Here is a 21,236-nt window from a genome sequence, read left to right as displayed (position 1 = left end):
ATAGAAATTTTCAAGCAGAGACAGTTCTATTCAAACTTGTGTATACAAAAAGTTTATTAGCAAGCACGTTCTACAGAATCTTTCACCAGGCTTTACAAGCCACCTTTTCTGTGAAGAAAGGTTATTTCTGCTTTGCGCAGCCACGGTCTCCTGCAACCCAGGCTTTACAAGTGACTAGAACAGGTGGCTGCCAGTATTTTAAGTGTAACCATGTTATGGATCGCTGCAGGTTCGTTATCCTGCCAAATGATGTATTTCCTCGATAAACTTACAGTGATAAATATGTTCCGTCATATTTGGGATGGGTGATGGAGAATACTGAGAGAAAAAGGAGAAAGAAAACTTACTGATATTCCACACCAGTGCAGATACAGCTGGTGTTTCCTTACACTGTAATTCCCGAAGTTCCGTGTATTCATTTTAAAATAGCTCTCTTACCACGCCATTTCTCCTCCTTCCAAAACAAAGCACCCTCCTTGAACTACATCATACACCCCTCAGTCTACATCAGCCTCCACGCATTCAGGAATACAGTGGAGTATAGCAGTTTTTAGCCAAAAAATTCAGAAACCCCTTTTCAGGACGCTGTTTTACCCTTTAGAAACCAAAAGCTCCTCAACTGCCATCAGTTATCAGGATTTCAGAGTTTCCTTGGCGGGGGCGGGGCGGGCAGGGAAGGTTCGGTTTTAATCGTAAGCTCCAAAAAATTCTCAATTATTGAACCTAGTGCCTGCTACTAGCGGCAACCGTGCCACTTTCACCCTTTCATTCACTGCTGAATTTTCACTTGTCTCAGTTCTCCCGTGTGCCTTTCCCAGCGTGCTTCAGAGGCTGTTCCAAAGCCTTACGACCCGGCTATTCTGAACCTTCTTCTAGTCCCCAATCACATCAAATGACAATAAAATTAATTTTAATTTATCATACAGGAATTATTAATGTCATTTATTAAACCCTCCCACGAAGCGGTCCAGCAGAGTTACTTTTTCACCAAATGTCAATTGTTGTCCTTCATCCATTGCTCAATCCATTGCATAATCTGATCCAAATTTCTCTCTAGGTCTTCGGGAGTGTTGCTGGGTAACTGGTGTACAATTTCCTCTCTGTATGACAACACAGCTTCTTCATAAAGCGTCTGAAAAATTTCACACTGGATGTTGTCTTGCAGCTTTTTCCCTTTGTAGCCCCTAGAAAACAAGAACAATACCGAGAGACAACTAAAGTGTTCTACAGAGAATCAGTGATTTATACCCTAGAAAAACCCCCAATGAAGTCACACGACAGTACTTTACTCCTGATATACTCCACTGACATACCTGCTTTCAAGTCTGTCATACAGAAATGAATTTTCTGTACGAAGTACAAATACTATATGAAACCACCGTTCGGGGAAAAAATCACAGCCGTGGTAGTCGACAATAACTCCACCCTCACTCATTTTATCTTCTAGTTCATCAATTACCTACAAAAGAGACGAAGATAGGCAAGTTCATCTGAAATCACGGAAAGTGCAAATACAAAAATGCTCGGTTTTGAAGTTGGACCTACCCTGTCTTCATCCAAAATCGGGCAATCATATTCCTCATCGAAACCTTCATACAGTTCTCCTGCAGCAAAAATAATTTGTGGAAGTTTGTGAAGTAACAGCAGTCATTAAGATTATTTATATTGTTACGTTTATTTCAGGAGGATGCAAACAAAAGACAGTGTTCAGAGCAAGGAACACTTTGTTTACAAAACCATACAAGGATAAGTTTGTTATTTATTACAAAGTATGCTACTGTTACACAAATGCTTTTTTAACTCATACCACCAAAAATATTTCTGTTGAAAGCAAATTCATTGCCTTTTCATATAATATATAATAGATGCACTACAAGCGCATAGCTATACAAAGCAAAAAAAAATCCAAAGTACTTTGATGGACTACTTCGTTAATACGGCCTACCTTCTTTTGCCATGTCACCCACATTAATGTAGGTCATCCCGGCTCTTGACGCAAGTTCTTTTCCGAGCGTGGTCTTCCCAACGCCCGGAGTACCTGAAGACAAAACCCCATATAAACCGGTAAGAGAACAGTACGCGAGTCCTCTTCAAATAACCTTCTAAGGGGTCAGAAAGGAAGCGTTTGTCAGTCAATGCTGGCAAGTTCGTGTAAGAAGGGGGCAAGAAGCTGCATGAGAAGGAAAGACACGTACAAGCAATGTCTAGAGCATACCCCCCCCCCCCAAAAAAAAAAGAAAACTCTCACTTTGTGCGGAAGTGCTACTCTAACCGGGATGACGCAAAAGTAAACCTTGCTTCATTTAAAAGCCCTAACTAATGCGGAGAACCCCCAAGTTTTCAAGCGGGGCAGCCCGGCACCGCCTCCGCGGGGCCCTCGCACCCCAGACCGCCCCGGCCTGGGAACAGGGCCGGGGCCTCCCCCCGCAGGCCCGGCCCGAGCCCCGCCGCCCTCCCCGCCCGCCCCCCCGGCAGCCCCGCGGGGGCCAAGCGGCCCGGACGACACCGGCGTCTTCCCGCTTCGAGCCGGCCCGGGACCCGGCCCGCCGCTACCACCGCCCCGCACCGGTGAGCAAAACGTTGGGCCGCCTCATGCTGCCGCTCCGCGCCGCCGGCGGCGGCCGCTGGTCGCCTAGGAGACACGTGCGCGGGGGCCTTCGCCGCCGCCGCCGCCTGCCGATGGCGTCACCCGCCCTGCCCGCGGGCGGGCAGGCGCGCCGCGGACAGCTAAGAGCCGCCGGAGGAGAAGGGCCTCTCGGGAGTTGGGGTGTCCCGGTGTGAGGGGGCTCGGCTCGGTCCGGCCCGGCTCGGCCCGGCTCGGCTCGGCTCACGGGGTCCCGCTGCCGCCTCAGCCCGCCCGGGTGCTGCCTCGGTGCCGGCCGCCCCGGGAGCGGGGCTCTCCCCTCAGGCCCCGGTTGTCGCAGCGGGGCCGCACGGCGGATGGGCCCCGCCCGCCCGGTCGGAGGATGTCTGGAAGCTCCTCGGGAAGGCAGGCGGCGCCGGCGGAGGTAGGCCGCGGAGGGCGGGGATGGGGGCTCGGGGGCCGCCGGCGTGAGGGGCTCCCGGGGGCCGAAGGTCTGCCCCGAGGAAGCTTTTCGCAGCTTCCGGGAAGGCTCCGGTTAGCAGTACTTTCAGGCCCGGTGATTACCCCTCGGTCTCTGCGTTGGCCGTTCCTTTTCAGTTGCGGTTTTTTCTATGTGTAAGATGTTTATTTTCTTACTAGTGCAGTGTGTAAAAAGGAAACCCCCTCACACGGTGGTATCCGGCCAAAGCTCTGCCCAGAAAACGAGCAAAGACATCTTCAGTAGATCTGCCTTGTAACAAGTCCAGACAAAACTGGACTCAAGATGAGCCATGGGTAGATAGATACAAACCTGAAACTCAGGTGTGAGAGTTATTCTAAGTGCTAATATAGTGGTAACGTTATAGTGTAACATTATAGTGTAGCATGTTGTGCTTCTGTTCATAATTTTGCTGGTCGATATGCAAATTCAACCAGAGATAGTTTTTGTCAGAATAACGTTGGAAGCAAACCCCGCAGAGGCAAATCCTCTTTCCCAGTTGCTAACGCCTCTTACTCTCAGACGAGCTCTTGCTGGTGGTGGTCTGTTGCATTAATTCATATGACGTGTAAACTGTAGAGTATTCGCGGGCCTTTTCGGAGATGACGTGTCTATTCTGTCACTCCTGCTTTCACAGAACTGTGGTTCGGCATGTAGCCGTTTACGGTTCCCGTGCTAAAAGGCTGTTGTGCAGTTGTTAGCAGCCGAGAGCGTGTGGCCACCAGGATGTTGTTTTGGGACCGTAGGTAGGCTGGAAAGTGCCTCTGGGGTGTAAGTTTGTACGCCTGTCCTAACAGGGTATTTCTCAAATCCAAAATTAAATAACCGCTATTAGCAGTTTCATTCCTTGTCACTGTCAGACTTCTGAGACGCGTGACGGTCTGATTCTAGACCAGTCCCAGCTTCCTCACACAGCAAACAAATAACACTTGATTTTACTATGCTGCCTAAATAATTTTTCTCTGCTGCCTGTGTCTGACTTTTAAACACAAATGGCTGCATTGTAAATGTTAAAAAAAAAAAAAAAAAAGCCACATGCTGAAAACTATACAGAGACAACATGATCATGACCTTGATGTAAAAATGGTATAAATGAGCTTATGCTATCTCTTTCATTCTTATCTCTGTTTTAATTTTACTTCTTTAGTTTGAATGTGTGTGTGCAGGATTTTCAACTTGTTCTGATTTGCCAATTTGCTGCAAAATACTCTATCACAATGTGTAAGGTGTAGCTTTTTTTTTAGTACTGAAGAAGCATGTAATCGACACATTCAAAAAGCATAAGTGCCAACGTTTGTTGCTAACTAGTAGTATGCCTTTCAATGCTAATGAAGTTCTTTACATCTATGAGACATTCTTGTATACACTTGATAAAAATCTCCAGTTTTCTAGAGACAACTGTACCCAATTAAGGGGAGGAGAGTGCTACATTAATAGCAAGACGTTTGTATTTTACCAGGTAACAGATTGGTTGGCACGTTCATTTGATGACTTCTTTGGAAACACAAATATTTCTTCTAGTGCGGTTCCTGTGAAGCCACTAGAAGGCAGCTCTGGAAGAAACCAGCAGCGGAAGAAGAAAGACCTGTCCTCTGTGCCAGAAAGCAGCAAAACCAAAGCTCTGCCCAGAAAACGAGCAAAGACATCTTCAGTAGATCTGCCTTGTAACAAGTCCAGACAAAACTGGACTCAAGATGAGCCATGGGTAGATAGATACAAACCTGAAACTCAGGTGTGAGAGTTATTCTAAGTGCTAATATAGTGGTAACGTTATAGTGTAACATTATAGTGTAGCATGTTGTGCTTCTGTTCATAATCTGTATTGTTCTAAGTATATCCTGTTTTATTAGGGCAGTGAAGTACTAGTTTGATTTATTTACTGTCTGTAGTTAAGATTTTAATGAGCTATGTATCTGCAGGAGGTGCATTTTTTCCCCCACACTTCCTGAGGAGATAAAGCTACTGATGAGCCGTTGTTTCCTGTCCATCCACTGCTAAACTTTTGAACCTGTTATTGAATTTCAGCCAGAGCTGACAGCTCCAAGTACTAGGAAAATCCACAGCTAAAGAAAGGAGAGAGAACTGAGTTAGTGCACTCATTATGGGAAAGATAACAGAAATTACCTTGCATGTTACTGGACAGCAAGTAGCATGTTCAGAGTACTTGACTAATTGCAGTTTGCGCTATCTCTTGCTATTTTGATGCATCTTAGGCATGACTTTGTGGGTGGCGGGTACTGTGGTACCTTAGGGCTTCAAGGAGAAAGGACTCAAATCTGTAGTAAACCTGTCTTCACTGGTTCTGCTTGTGGAACAGCTCTTTCACAGTGTGTTTCAAAGGTATCAGCATGTGTCTTAACTGCCTCCTAGCTTGTTCATGTAAGTAAGTTAGTGTAATACTTGTATTTTATATTTAATAGCTCATCTCTGGAGAGGAATTGAGTTACGAGGCTAGAAGGCAAGTAAGCTGCATGAGACTTGCAGAAGTTCCAAAAATCTATGTAGTATTAGAGTCAGTAGAGCCTAGAAAGTACCAGCAACAGCTATAAAGCATACTGACACAAACAGGCAAGACTGTAATGTTGTTACTTTAGGAATAATAAATAATTCATTATTTCCCAACTGCAAGCAATGGAAAATTGGTTGTTTGAGGAAACAGGCTGAAATGATTATCCCTAACTGTTGCACTTCTACATAGCATAAAGATATGTAACTGGAATACACACGTACATGTCTGTTAATGTTTTAGTCAGCATATATTCTGTTCTTGAATCTCATCATTACAGTCTTAGAAACCAAGAGGTGTATATATGCATTTCGTGTATTTTAATCCTGTTTTAGAATGACCTTGCTGTGCAAAAGAAGAAAATTGAAGAAGTTGAAACCTGGTTAAAAATACACGTATTTCAGAGGCAGCCAAAGCAGGTAATCTTGCTAAAATTAGCAGCTAGAGATATAAAACCATACAAACGAGCTGGATTCAATTTTATTGTAATTTCAGAGAGAAACCTTAACTTACAGGTAGTGATTATATATCTATTGCATTATAAGAAATCTGTTAAGAACGTAGGTTAGAGCTTGTACATTTGTTTAGGGCTTATGCTGCTAAGAGGTGGATTCTGGTTTTGCTTGGAAATACTATTTTCTAGCATCCAGTCAGTTCATACCTCTTCAGTGTGTGCTTGTAACTGCATTTGATCTCCCACAGATTAATTTTAAGTATCTTTGCAAATTTTCAGTTGCATTGACTTGATGTAATAGGATGTTTTTAACCTCTTGATTGATAAGAGACATTCTTATGCATCATTTACCAGTCTTGCCTAGTGTTTTTCAGACCCGATTCTCCAGTTCAGTATGTGTTATGTTGGTAGTCTACATGGTGTGCAGTTAACTGAACAGATACATTAAAAACTGAGAGCAAGGCTTTCAGAGTTCTGGTCTAGCTTTTCCTATCTGAATACTCAACAGGTAAATTAATAACACAAAATATTTAACTCAGTTTTTATTGGGAAAAGAGAATCATTACCAGAGAAACTATGGAAGAAATTCAGCCAATATTCATCTTCAGCCAACTTTTAGTCTTTATTTATCATGTTTGGGATTTTTTTTTCTCCCCTCCCCCCCCCTCCTCCCCCATGACAGGGTGGCTCTGTTTTACTGCTAACTGGTCCTCCTGGTTGTGGAAAGACTGCAACTATACAAATATTAGCAAAAGACCTTGGCATTCAGGTGCAAGAATGGACCAATCCAATATCTTTAGACTTTACAAAAGAAGACTTAAGGAATATGTTTGGCCATGGTAAGTATTTTGTTTTTTTCTTTTTTTTTTTTCCTTCCAGTTACTCTTGTGATTTTTGTATGCTGTGGTTTTTTTATTCTTTTGTGTCTCTGTCGCATATGAAGTCAGATCCACATCTGTGTAAGTCAGATCCCTAGTGTTTAATAAGAATCTTTCTTTTGCTTTTATCTGAAAAGGGATTTAGTTTTTTTACAGTGTTTACCCCAAAATAATTTGCAATTGAAGTCAGTATAGAGAGCTATGTAATAGCCTGGATATCATTTGAGCCAATTAAATAAGAACAGGTAAGTTTGTCTTGGTCTGGGTCCTCCACTGAATTCTACCCTTTAAAAATTCTCTTGTATTTGTAACGTGTTTGCCAAAGGGCTTGGCTGCTGGTGTTCAATGGCTACTGTCAGAAAATAGCATGGGTGGGTATTAGTTCTTGTGGGTATTTATATTCTACTTAGTATAATATAGAATACGTATTTTTAATTAGTTTTCTTTTTCAGACTCAAATTTTCATACGTTTCCAAGTCAGGCCCAAGCAGCTCTCTTTCAAGATTTTCTGTTAAGAGCAAATAAATATAACAAACTTCAGATGCTTGGGGAGTCCTCAGAAAATGATAAAAAGCTTATTCTTATTGAAGTAAGTGAAAACTTGTGAAATCTTGTTTTGAAAACAATACCTTTTATTATCATGTTGACATGCTAACTAGCTTCATGAAGCTGGTGGATTGGTGTTGCCAAAAGTTAGTCTGCTTTACCGCAGATGAGTTCTTTATTACTTTTTGAGTAATGCAGCAGGCTAGAACCAAGTTCTATCTCTAGGTAAACTATATGAGCTAATAGTCAGGCAGAAACTGGAGACTAGTTGTGTACAGAAATAAGTAATAGAGTATCAAAAAGTAGATGAAAACAATATTGAGAAGTCATACCCATGTTTTTATATGATTAGCTTTCTAGAAATATATACTTGTATAAACAGGAAGAGGGGAAAAAAACCCACTCTTCTTGTTACTTAAGGATGCAGGAGAGTGTAGAAGATACGTGAGAATTAATACAGTCGGAAGGCATTTGAAATTTAGCATTCCCTGGTCTTATGCGGGGAGGGGTGTATTTAGGGCAGAGATGTGAACTCTGAGGGTTTGTAAGCCATAACCAGAGGTTCAAGAGAAGACTTTGTTTTTACTTAGTCAGGAGTGTGTTTCAATAGCATTTTCTTTCTAAGCTTTCCATTTTTTCTGACAGAGGAATTCTATAAGTATGATGGTCAAGTTGTCTGTAAACTTTCAAGAAAAAGAATAGCTGAGAGAAAAATTCTAGCTGAGTAACGTGATGTACTGTAGAATTTAGGAAGCATAGTTTTCTGTGACTTCTCTTCATGAAGTCACTTCCTTGAGTAGGTCCTCTCATACCTCAAACAGTATATCCTGCCCTCTTCCTCAGTGGAGCTGCTACCTTGAGTGTTGATCCTCTGAGTAAAACTCCGTCTAGTAGGCAATGTAATCACCCAAGGCTGTTTCTTAGGAAACAAGGACAGAAAGAAAATGTTTCTTTTTTAGATAATTTTTTTTCCATAATAAAAGAAAGAAATACTACGCTGTGCTTTTTTTTTTTCCTTTGTTTTTTTCCCCCTGGTTGTCTTCGCTGTTAGCTGCATTCAAATTTAGTTGAAAGCAGGTTAACTAGGAAGAAAAAATGTGTAGCAACGTGGTGTGCCATAACAGTCTGTCTGTGAGAAAGAATATATACATCTGAATGTAATGACAGCAGTTCATTTGTTTTGAATAGGATATACCTAACCAATTCTATCGAGACCCTAGCAGTCTACATGGAATTCTCAGGTAAGTTGCAAGTAAGTTTTTAATGATTAGCTTTAGCCACTTGCAGTAAACTGGAGTTTGATTCTTGTTAAACTTGCTTTTTTTTCAATTTAGGAGATTTGTTCGTACAAGTAGATGTCCCCTTATATTTATAATCTCAGATAACTTCAGTGGAGACAGCAACCAGAGGTTACTATTCCCAACGGAAATTCTAGAGGAGTTGTGCATATACAATATTAGGTAAGATCTTTTATCTCATTAAAACTTGATTTGAAATAAATGAGAAGTCAGAAACTAATTATTTTTTTTAAATGAAATTCAACAGTTTCAAGCCTGTTGCACCAACAAATATGATGAAAGTTCTTAATCGAATAGCTGCAACAGAAGCTAGTATGGTAAGTTGTCGAAACTGATAACTTCTGTGCGGTGCCAGGACCAAAAGATTTCAGACTTTTATATCCAAAATATGTTATTTATATTTGTTACTGTATTTGTTTGATCTTTGATAGCAGACCCCCACACCCCCCAAAAAAACCCACCAATCCCCTCCCAACAGAAAACAAGGAACAAACTGGAAAGATGTCTGGTTTTTAAGATTAGCTCCACTTGATCCTTGTTCTAAGTTGTCAAAGTTACTTCTGAAAATTATTCTGCCTATTACAGAAACGATATGTATGAAACAAATAATAGGAATAGAAGTAATTTTCATTGTCTCTAGCAAGGCCAGAAGAGGTCACGAACCTAAATACTGTATTATTCCTGAACTGTTTTGATTACAACCAAGTCTAATATTGAGTGACACCTTGCAAAGAATTATGTGCATTATTCTCTTTAATATAGCTATATAAAATGTGGCAATGTGCTTAAATGGATTAAATGCTTTAAAGTTAGCAGTATTACATGGTTTGAGCACATGGTGGGTGCTCATGTAGTCTGTTTATGGTGTACATCAGAGGTGGGTCCCCACAGCCAGAATAATATTCAAATACTCCTTTTCCTACTTTTTCTTATTACTTTGAATGTTGCTTTTCCTTGTAGAACAGAGAAAAAAACTATGCTCTTGATAGAACTTCTCTGGAGTTGCTTTGCAGAGGTTGTTCAGGTGATATAAGAAGTGCAATAAACAGTCTTCAGTTTTCTTCTATGAAAGGTAAATACCTATGATTTTGTTAAGTGAATGGCATTTTGACCATTTCTGCTGTAAAGGTATTCTGTTCACTGTTGTAGCACAGCTAGGTGAGCTGTGCAAAACATTATTGACACGCTGCTCTGGAGCAGGAATAAAAGGCACAAAGTTTTGGGTTTGGTTTTTTTTTGTTTGTTTGTTTTTGTGTGTTTTAATTTGTTTGTTTTTAAGCTGAAAATGTTCCATTTCATGACTCTTGTATGTCATGAACTCATAAAAGTGAGTAACATCTGCTACACATGTGTTGATGTAATTTAATGAAATGCCCTCTTTTCTTCTTGATGTCTTTGCTATTGGTGTGTGTTTATCTCTACCCTTAAAGCATTTCTGAAATAGCCCATTGATGTTGTATACAGCATTTCTGTAATGATTGATTTTGCTTTGGAGTTCCTACGGCTGTTGGTAAATTGAAAAGCTGTGAGGTGGCATGACGTACTGTGAAGTTATTGAGTGTATTATAGAATAACTTTTGAAGTTCAGTGTTTTAGTAATCTTCAAAGTACTTGTTTGGACAATGGTCAAATTACACTTAGTTTGGGATTATTTTAAATGTTCCAACATCGAAAGAAAACAGGAGACTTACTGTCATGTCTTTTATAAGCATTGGAGGTCAATAATTGTTAAGAAACCAATGTATGCGAATTACGTAATCTGTGATTTTTTTTAAAAGCAGTACTCTGGCATGTGTAGTTCATTCTAAGAACCGTTAGATGGTGCCAGCATTTATATACAACCTAGAAATAAGGAAGTGAATTCAACAGTTGTCTTCTGCTGTATGTCGTAAAGCTAGCAATGGTCTTGTTGCTTTTACTCATTTTCTCTCCCATCCACCTTGCAAACAGAAAATGTGCTCATGGAATACGGGATTAAATGTAGTTTCAAGTCCTTGTTGTAAGAGGGAGTGTTGTAGTTTGAGGTTTAGAGTATATTGAAATTAACTTAGCTGTGTTTGTTAAATTACATGAGGGAGAGAGTCAAGTTTCTAGGTTTAACTTGCAAACATGGAAACTAAATTCTTCTGATGTTGTCTTCTAGTATACTAAGTTTGTATTGTTCTGTGTTAATCAGAAAAACATAAAATTCCTCTCAGTAAAACCATTTTGATGATAATGCCATTAAGTTAATAAATAGTATGTTGGCGATCCCTGAGTAAAGTTCGCAATAGCTCACTGCTGGATGCTAAGTAGCTTCTACATACTGTAGAAAACCTAAATAGTCTTAAAATGACCAGTTTGTGTAATTTCTAATAAATTACCTTGGAAATGTAAAAACATGAGAGTTAGAAAGAGAACTTTGGAGAAAACAAAGGCGTATGGCTTGACAGCTTCTGTACATGACAGCTCAGAATCATGTACTCAAGTCATACCACACTGAACATTCTCTTCTTGCATTTTCTGCCTTCATGTTGAATAGAAATTTTTTAGTTGTTCAGGTATTTCAGTTAGGTAAATGATTGGCAGCCAGTGATATTTTGTAAATTTTGGAGACACCTCACCTCCTTGTTGATCCCCTGAGAATGCAGTATTAGTTTTTACGTATATATAATTTCTTTCTTCACTTGTGTATATGTGTAAACACGAGCGATACATTCACTTTGTAGTAGTATTAACGGGTAAAATGGATCCATGGTAGTTGTGGAAGAAAAGATAAATAAGTAAAGGATAAGTTCCCTTAGCTCAATAAGGAACATTCACCTGCCACTAAATCAAATTGTGGGTGAAAATTTTTGAGTTTTAAATTAGAGTAGAAGAAGGGGTTTATTCTTTGGAGCTCAAAACATTGTGGAAATTAGTAGGCTGTTGGAAGGATCACCTAAATGAAAGTTTTTCTTTGCCGCCTTATATTTCAGTGAGGGTATTATAGAGATAATGCAAATAGAAGATAAATTGATAAATGAACAGAATGTAACTGAAATATAATTTACGTATATTTGCACTTGTACTTTATAAAGAAGAAATTTTTAAGAAAGGCAAGTTGGGGATGCATCAGAACTAGGATGAATAAGCAAGAATGCTAGCTTTTTTTAAAGACAGGTATTTATTATTCAAAAAAGTACTTGGCATCTTAGCTGTGGCTTAAGGGACAGAAGAGGGATGAAGCATGCTAGTTTAGGTGACTGGGTTGTCTTCCTAACAAATGAGTTTTCTCTTAGTGCCCCTATTTATGTAACATTTTCTGTTCTTTTTTTTTATTTGTTTGTTTAGAACATTAGCAGTAGCAATATAATAAAAAACTTTATTGGATTCATGTACTTTATCCTGATTGTATTTTTGCTTTTATTGATAGACTGCTCATTGGAGAAAGAGTTTTGGTCAAGGAAGAAAAGGAGCTCCACACTAAAATGTGAAGCAGCAGCAGTATCTAAAGGAAGAAAAAGTAAATCTGATACTTCAGAAGACCAGGAGATACAAGCTATTGGTGGCAAAGATGCTTCCATCTTTCTTTTCCATGCGCTGGGGAAAATCATTTACTGCAAAAGTAAGAAAACTTTGACTTACTCTTCCTTTCAATGGGCAAAGCATGTCAGCTGCTAACAGCTAGATTTGCTAAAGAAACGCTAAGGGTGAGCTCTAATTTGCATGTTTGGTCATTAATAACAGTATAAAAACAGTAATAAAAGTTTGTGGTAACTGAGATTGCAGCTGTCTGTTAGGTAAATAAACGTTTCATTAAGATGTACTACATGTATGTAATAAAGTTACGTAACAGTTGCATTAGGTCCACATGCTGTAATGCAGACAAAGCTAGATAGATAGCCACCACCTTTGTTGCTTTGTACAAAAGCAGATTTTGCTTTTGTGCAGAATTATACCTTGTTGTATGGTTATGTTCTGTACTTGTCTCTATTCCTAAAAGTTACAGAACAGCTCTGCAGCCTCAGAGCTACTGCCTCCCTTATTCATGTATATGGGTTTGACTCCTGCTGTTGTCTCTTCCTCCCTACTGTTTATCTCAACTCTGTTTCCCTTTAACTGACATATGTGCTCTCTCCTTTCTGACCTGAAAACCTCTTCCACTTCTCTGTCATACCCTGTCTCCCTTTCCACCTTTCCAAAATTCTTTCCACTTTACTACTATTGAAAGTTCTACTTTTTATACACTCAGGTTCTGTAAATTTACAGAACCTATCTGCTCCCTGTGTTTGGTTACAGTACTGGTGGTGTTTGGTTTTTTTTTAACAGTTCAAAACTATAATTCATAAGCATTTGGTACTTACTAAACTAGTACTATCTGCACTCAGCTAAATCAGGATCCATAATGCTGTCGATATTTCAGGAATAATTCACAATATCAGTTCCAAAATTAACTGAGGAGAAATAGTGAGATGAGGGAATATGAAAATAATTAGATGAAATTTGTTATAGGAAGTGTAATGTAACTAATTACGTGTCGTTGACTGTATAATATTGACTGTATAATTAAGTACTTGTGCCTGCATCAAGAGCATTCTGGGAACTGAAAATGGTGTTACCTAGTTGCTGGTAGCGTTGACAGTTGCTAAAAATGATGCTCAATATATGTGAAAACTACTATTCATGCAATTATACATCTCTGTTCTTGCTCCTATGTAATTTTTATTCTAATCTCGAATATTTAATCTGAAATGTGTGTCTTCTGGCTTTTTTGATTATGTGCAGAAATGTAACAACATTTCTGATACTAAAAGACTAAAGATTGTAAAATCCTTTGTAGGAGAACCAGTGTCAGAACCAGAATTTCCTCAGCTGCCTGCTCACTTATCAGAATATCGTCGAGACACCTTGCTTATTCAGCCTGAGGTACATCTGCAGTAACTACTTGATTCCAGTTTGGTTTGAAGAAACCAAAACAAACTCTAAGTGATTGATGCAAATCCTCAAGCACAGTGGTTTTGTCACTGATCTGAGTATATGTGTACTCAACCTGTCTAAGTTACAGAATAATTAACCTGGAAGGGCCTTCTGGAGGCTAACTTCAAAGGTAGATTAGGTTCCCAGGCTCTTGATCTGTGGGGTTTTGAGTATCTCCAGGGAGAGAGATTCTCTCACCTCACTGACGGACTTGTAGTGGAAGGTGGACTTTCCCTTGCTGCAGCCTGTGATTGTTACTGCTCATCCTTCTGCTGTGCATTGCCAACAGGAGTCCGAGTTCATCTTTCTGTTACCACCCATTAAGAGAGTTGGCTTCTGCCCCTCCGTCCCCAGCGTTAGCCTTCTCTGGGGTCAAACCAACCTCCCTTTTGTATATAAGCATCACTTTGTAGATCGTGTGTGCCAGCTCCCTAACCATCTAAATGTATCATAACTTTTACAGGATGCTTTTCCTTATACACTGTGTAAAACTTTGAATTTTTTTTCCTAATAGGATATTGTGGAAAAATCGCATATGTCTGGAAGCATGTTTAATTTATACCTTCACCAGAACTATGTAGACTTTTTTTCTGATATAGATGATGTAGTGAGAGCCAGTGAATATTTGAGCACCGCTGATGTCCTTTGTAGTAATTGGAGTGTAAGTGTCATCTTTTTATACACACGTACTTTTTTTTTTTTTAATACTCTGACATTGAGCTTCTAAATTTTTCTCTAAGTGTTTATGAATGGTAGAAAGCAATTTTCTTACAATTCAATAAGAATTAAGCTGTATCACTTCAACAGTATAGGTGACAGTGAATTGTTAATGAATGCTGAAGTACATCAACTATAGAAGAGATGCAGGTCTAATTTTTTGTCCAACTTCTGTCAGTATTTTATTATAGTGGGTTATAGTGTTTGTAAAAAATACTCCACAAAGTATTTTCAAGTAGAACATATTTATGCTAAAAATGTGTTGGAGTCTGTATGCAATTCCTGAAGTAATTGAGCTTGCTTTTTCATTTGGCTGCTTTGAGTGAAAGTTTCATGGTAATCTAAACGTATTCTGGGCATGTCGTGTCACTGCAATTACAGAGTGTGTTTTAGTTCAAATGAGACACACTGTACAGAGACCTTGAGTTCACATTATGCCCAATTTCTCTCTTAGACACGGCTTGTGATGGAAAAATACAGTGCATCTGTGGCTACCCGAGGGGTGATACATTCAAATACGTCCAGAGCCTTTGCCCACCACCAAGGAGGGATGGGGTTCCGGCCTTTACATAAACCCCAGTGGTTCTTTATCAATAAAAAGGTACTGATTTTTTTTTTTTTTTAATTTTCTTTTTTGGTAAGGTATGACAATTGAGTAGTATAGATGAGATTTGCTCACAGTGCTAAACTTGTCAAATATCCTGTTTTGATATAAGCTACTTCTAAAAAGCACTTGCTTGAAGAGTTACATTTGTATTATTCCTTTAATGGAAAAATAGATTGGTGGCCTCTGACAGAAAGTCTGATTCCTGTGTCCAAGTTGGCATACTGCTGGGAGAGTCCTAATCCTAAGTTAGTGGAGACACAATTAGTGTTGAAATACTATAAAGTATTCCTAAAAGTAAGTTTAAGTTTTTGTGCAGTTTAAATCACATTAAACTGTTGTGTAAGTTTAACAAATTACTGCTGTTACGTTTTATGTGTTTATCAGAAATAGCTTGTTCATGAGATACCAATGCTCTTGGCAATTTTTTAAGTTTGAACTAATACTTCCCTTGCTGTATCTGGCAAAAAATATTGGCCTGGATGGGTGGGGAACCCAGGGATAAATATTTTCTGGAAATTTTAATGCCCAGCAAAAGGCAAAAATGAAGGAATTTACCATTTTTATGATCTGTATATGTTAACTCTAACTGCTTATCCTTTTTTCTGTTCTCACTTTTCAGTAGCTTGTGTGTAGTCATCCAGCAGGCAAAAAGAAAGTGTGTCTTTTATAGTACAGAATATCTACATTAATAATGATTTACTAGTTTTTTTTTTTTACTTGTGTTTCTTTTCCCCCCTAACTCTTACAGTATCAAGAAAACTGCCTTGCTGCAAAATCTCTCTTTTCAAGCTTCTGTTTACCACCCGAGTGTCTTCAGACAGAGCTATTGCCTTATCTTGCTATGTTAGCAAATCCAATGAGAAACCAAGGTAAGATGAATGTAACTCTTGATCTTGGACTCTTTTTTGTAATCAAAACATACTTAATTTTGTAAACCAAAATGTCAATACTTTCTGTGCTTTTGCCTCAGTGAAAAAAATACTTATGGTAAATGCATAAAGCTGATATCCAAAAATGTCTCTAGTAACATAGCCAAAATTAAAGGTGTCCTGTTAGGTTTGAAACAACATCAAGAACATTTTTAAAACTTACGTAACTGAAAGACTTAAAATCAGTATCTGTTTTTGCAGAAGTGAGGCTTGTATGATGCTTCATAAATGTGTAAGATGGTGTCCTTATGTTGGAGTATTTGAAATAATTTTTCCCTTTTTTTACTGCATGGATTTCTGGTATCTGTGTACTTTTGAATTTCATCATGTTGCCCTCTCACTCTGTCTCTTAAGGTCCTTGCATGGTTTTTCTGTCTGCCCACATCCTTACTAGCTTGTCTAACTGGGTGACGTCAGCAGACTTGCTCATCTCACTCTTCACCCACTTTTTTCACACGGTTACGTTTAAGAATGTACTGGATAGCCCAGGTCCTAGCACAGATCTCTGCAGAATTGTATTGGCAACTTCTTTCCATTGCTCATACCCCTCTCCCCATTTCCTATTCATTAATTATTTATCAAACTTTACTGATGAAGTTGTTCTCTTAGGCTCAGGGCTTCTTTTAAATCTGCTAGAGGATTTTGTAGGGAGACTTTTGGAAACCTAGTAGGCAATATTGACTAGATCTTTATTGCTTACTGAACCCTTTACAGTAACATCAACAGACTTAAAAGGCTTTAAGAAGCCTTTCCCAGATAAAGTAAACAAAATGCAAGTTTGCAGTGCATTTAAAAAATGTGTAACTGGAGGTAATCCAATAGGAGACAGTTCATGCGGAAAAAATTGACTTTTTATGGTACATAATCCAAAAATTACTGTTTAGACAGCTGGATCACTTATGCTATATTAATTACTTCTAATAAAAGGCTTCACGTCTTAACTAAGGCCTTGACATCAGGATGAATTCATCTTGTAGGCTATGGAATAATAACTCTACATCATAAATACACAGTTGATGAGTGTCAGGGATTTTTTTTTTGTGTAGGCAATCTGTAAATATGTTACGGTAATGTGGTAAACAGTTTGGAAAAAAACCCCACATACACACGTGCGCAGTGTTTTGGTATACAAAATATTGCAAATATATACAGGAATACATGACTAAACTTACGAATTATTTATTTTCCAGTATATTTAATTGTATGTGCATTATGATCTACCCAATATGATACTGGTGATTCTTTGTTCTCAGCTCAGATTGCTTTTATCCAAGACGTTGGGAGGCTACCGCTGAAAAGACATTTTGGGAGGTAAACTTGACTTCTGTCTTTTCTTAAAGAAAGTAAGACTTTCTTTCTTTCTTAATATATTGAGGAAAAGCACCCTTTCATAAACATCTTCAGCGTACATCTATGATGTGACATTTTCCCTTACTTGCAGTATGATAATTTTATATTTTGCCTGTTAAAACTTTTTCTAGTTCAAATCTATTTATCATTACAATGTTAGTAGCAATGTTTTAACTCCAGTCTTGCTTTTAATCCTTGTTTAGCTTTCTTTTCCAGTGTATCAAATATTAGCTCTGTCCTAGACATATCTATGTTTCTCCAGTGCATGATCTGAATAAATATTTTTTTACAATCAAAAACATTTACATGAGAATAAAACTGAATTTATGCAAAAAGTATAGTGCACTTTGCCTATTGTTTATTATGACATAAAACATTAATCTGGAAGTTTGATAGAACATGCTGTGTTCACATGTGTTAGAGTTGTAAGAAAGAAAGTATAATGGGGAATTATTCGTATTTCCTTTGAAGCAGTTGTATATCTATGGAACTACAAAATATTTTAACGAGTCTTCCCCTGAAATTGGATAGCAGCACTGATTTTTATTTTGTGGACTTTCTGCCTATCAGACTACTTAGAGTAAACCTTTGTTTAGAATACTATAGCTACTGAAGTTCCTCTGTCTTAGATGTTAAATACTGAAAAAATACTGTTTATTTCAACTGTGAGACTGTAGTGCTCTACTTACAGATTATGTAGCACTCGTGGGGTGACATGGCATGACATGTTATATTGTGACTCTAGTGAGCCTTCTGAATCATAGGCATCATTTATACCAGTAGACCCTCAGTTACATTTCTATAACTTTGATATCTCTGAAGTAAAAAAAAAAAAAAAAAAAGAGTTTTAATTGTGATGGTCTTTTTCTAATAAAGAATCGAGATCACAGTTAGCTGGAATACGACTAACTCTTTCATCTCTTAACCAAGAGAGTTTGTTAGGGCGTCCAACAAAGCATCTCATATTTATCACTGTGGTATTGCTGTCTAACTATGAAATACTGGCCTGAAAGGTAAAGGCTGTATTACCCAAGAACCAGCCTGTTCCCCAGCAGTTGTATTAAAAGCCATTTTGGTTGCTAGTCAGGAAGAAAGGTAAGTGTCCCTAATAGGTGTATTTCTTTGCAATCTCCCTAGTCTAAGCTAAAATGTTTGTAACTTTACAAATTAATTGTAGACTTCCTTATGCCATTAATCTTGTCTGCCTCATACCTTGAAATATTGATAAATGTTTGTATCTGCATTAGTAAGTTGGGTGTGTGTCATTTAGCGTTTTACCTGAGGGGTGACTTTCTCCTGAAGACATGGTAATCCTTTTCCATTTGTTCACTATTTTGGAAAGGAAGTGTAGAGAAATGTAGGTATTTTAGTAAGCATTTGCTTCCTTCAGGAATCCTAATTGAAAATAATTTATTTTGTGGTGTTAAGCAGTCCTTAAAATAACTTACATGCTGCTGTTTCAATGGAAATAAGAGTATTTTATTTATTTTCCGTTATATTTATTAATGGAATGGGAATGGTACTGTAGTAAGAAAACTGGCATCGAGGAGAGTACATGGTATTTGATCAGCTGAATTGGTGTCAGGATGAGTTTTTGTCAGTAACTGTGTAAGTTTTTGTTATTTCCATGTAAAGTGGGAAAAATAATAAAGGAACATTGGTGACATACTGATACAGAGATGCTAGAAAGATTGGTAAGTCCAAATAATAAAAGAAATTATGCAATATAAAAAGATTTCCTTTCCACTCTTTTTTTTTTTTTTTTTTTTTTTTTAATTTGCCTTTTTCAAGTTAAATTGCTTCCTGTCCTAAAGGATTTTGGTTTTTCTTGGAAAGGGTCTAAGGTACCATGGGCTGTTGTCAGTAACTTAATTGTTAGCAGTTCATGTGCGTGAGGAAAGCTAAGCAAAACCACTGTCACCGTAAGGAAGAAACTTCAAGCACGATGGGTACTGGGAAAGTGACGGAGCACAAACATGATCTGGTATTTTGTTGTTGCTGTGGTTTGAGGCTGGGTAGGGCAGTGCGTTCCCCGAGAGGAACTCCTGTGTCTTCTGTAGACGGTCATGTAAGCTGTACGGTGTTGAGTTCTCGGCACAAGTATCTATAGCTGGAAGATGTGCGCAGAGCTGTAAAAACATCATACCGAAGGTAGTGATGTAAGCACAGAATGTGTATAGCTTGAATTAACTGTGATTGATGGAGGGTGTTACTGCCAGAAAACGTGAAAGCTCTTGAGCATCGGTGAAGGGGGGGTGACTTGTGTGGTACACAGGCAGTCTTTTATATTGCAGCTTCTGTGCGAGAGAGCAGATGATGTGGGGTTTTTTCTTGTGGTAACTTACTGTTGCAACAATAATTTTACAGGTTAAAGCTTGAAGCACTTACTGACAAAGATCCTGGGATACCAGACTTATTTGTTAGCTCTGAGGGGGACCGTGCTGATGTGCATGCTATGGAGACGGCTGTACAGACGGAGAAAAACAGAACGAATGAGAATGAGTCGGATGGATTCCCTCTCTCTTCTAGTCAGTGCAGTGGAAGTGAACTACCTTGCAGTCAGCCTCAGCCTGTTGCAGCTCAAGCAGTCATGGAGGAAGACGAATTAAAAATAGAGGAATATGATAGTGACTGAGTACAACAAAATTATCAGCCACTGACTTGCCTGAATAGATTAACATGCTACAAAGGCCTTCGCTAAAGAGAGTATGGTCTGCACAAACGTACTGCTTCAGCTACTTAGGTGGGCTAGGAGGCCAAGTCTAAACATGCTGTGTCAGCGTCGAGATGACTCTCCTCAGCTTCCTCTTCACTTTGCAGGATCAGACCTGAGCTGAATACTAAATTACAAGCTATTCCCTGCTCTCCTGAGCCATGAAATAATCTATATTGATAGAATAATAAATGATGACTGAAATTAGTTTGAAAGAGACTGTAGATAAGCAGTGTCACTCTTAAGTTATTTTTATTTTTTACACATTTTAATTTACTTTGCAATTGTACAGTGTGTTTCCTGAGTACACATTTGATAAGTTGCCAGCAATTGAAGGTTTTATTAAAATTCATACCTTCAAAAAAATTGCTGTTTGGAAGCCTGGCCCTTCTGAAAGAAGAGACTGAAGTGTACATGTAAAAAGTTTGATATCCTATACTGATGATGTAAATAAAACTCCTGCCGTATTAATACTGTTTTGTACTCTGCTACAGATTTTTATGTATTTGTAAGTTGAATGTATGTTACTTTTGGATTCCTTTGTGAAAGATACTTTCATAACTTACGGAGGGGAAAATACAACAATCAAGCATAAGTCCTTCTCGTCCTTTGTATTCTGAAGGAAGTGTTGCAGTTTTTCTCCTTAAATTGCAGTTCTGCTGGGGGGAAGAATAATCCTGTGTTTGGTAACCGACATGTGAGAAGTGTGTTGTGGTTGTCTGAATAGACTGTTTAATACTTCAGCGTTTCTCTGTGGCTGCAGCTGGTCCATGCAAATCAATCTAATACGTTGCTGGGGTTAGTGATACCACAGGAATAAGAAAAGAAACAACTTTGAATGTGTAATATATGTTTGTGTTTCTGTATTGCATTCGGTATTCAGCCAGAGTTTAGTAGAAGAAAATACGTATTTATCCACCATAACCTTGGAATTTTGCTGCTATTAAGAAGTCCAGATTTGTCCTTTCTCAAGGGACAGGTGTAGTCTTTACGGCTATAGCTATTGTTTAATTTTGAAGAGGGAAATTTGTCCCATTAATTCTTAAATTCTGTTACAGCTATACGCATTAGAGCAAAGTCAAAATGTTTTTGGCTGTTGATGCCCCTTCACACCTTTCCCCCCCTCCAGGGTGCGTTGGATGGGGTGACCCCTGCTCAGCTGAGGTGGTAGCTCACTTCGCTCGGGCCTCCTGTGGCTGTGTATCCCTGAAATGCCGTCTGGCCCCTCCTCTGCGCCT

General features: G+C 38.7%; 2 protein-coding genes across 3 annotated transcripts; one reads left to right on the top strand and one right to left on the bottom strand.

The window, feature by feature from the left end:
- Nucleotides 1-24: 24 nt before the first annotated feature.
- On the bottom strand, nucleotides 25-2,651 carry AK6 (adenylate kinase 6). The gene is made up of 5 exons (XM_076362518.1): nucleotides 2,567-2,651; nucleotides 1,946-2,038; nucleotides 1,546-1,604; nucleotides 1,314-1,459; nucleotides 25-1,184 (listed from the first exon to the last, which is right to left on the bottom strand). The coding sequence occupies exons 1-5, from the start codon at nucleotides 2,592-2,594 to the stop codon at nucleotides 995-997; spliced, it is 516 nt and encodes a 171-aa protein (XP_076218633.1). The 5' UTR covers nucleotides 2,595-2,651; the 3' UTR covers nucleotides 25-994.
- A 115-nt stretch (nucleotides 2,652-2,766) lies between these two features.
- Nucleotides 2,767-20,469, top strand: RAD17 (RAD17 checkpoint clamp loader component). 2 transcript variants are annotated; one of them, XM_076362345.1, is made up of 16 exons: nucleotides 2,767-3,008; nucleotides 4,584-4,794; nucleotides 5,904-5,987; nucleotides 6,705-6,861; nucleotides 7,353-7,489; nucleotides 8,635-8,687; nucleotides 8,781-8,906; nucleotides 8,992-9,061; nucleotides 9,705-9,816; nucleotides 12,139-12,330; nucleotides 13,546-13,631; nucleotides 14,197-14,343; nucleotides 14,854-15,000; nucleotides 15,755-15,875; nucleotides 17,189-17,246; nucleotides 19,653-20,469. In XM_076362345.1, the coding sequence occupies exons 1-16, from the start codon at nucleotides 2,941-2,943 to the stop codon at nucleotides 19,918-19,920; spliced, it is 2,037 nt and encodes a 678-aa protein (XP_076218460.1). In that variant the 5' UTR covers nucleotides 2,767-2,940; the 3' UTR covers nucleotides 19,921-20,469. The 2 variants fall into 2 exon arrangements, with proteins under 2 accessions (XP_076218460.1, XP_076218459.1); XM_076362344.1 differs by having other exon boundaries at nucleotides 4,522-4,794.
- The last annotated feature ends 767 nt before the right edge of the window (nucleotides 20,470-21,236 follow it).

This window comes from Aptenodytes patagonicus, chromosome Z (genome assembly GCF_965638725.1).
Source record: "Aptenodytes patagonicus chromosome Z, bAptPat1.pri.cur, whole genome shotgun sequence".
Lineage (NCBI taxonomy): Eukaryota > Metazoa > Chordata > Aves > Sphenisciformes > Spheniscidae > Aptenodytes > Aptenodytes patagonicus.
The sequence above is the reverse complement of the archived record's forward strand: the minus strand, read 5'-3'. Positions and strand labels throughout refer to the sequence as shown.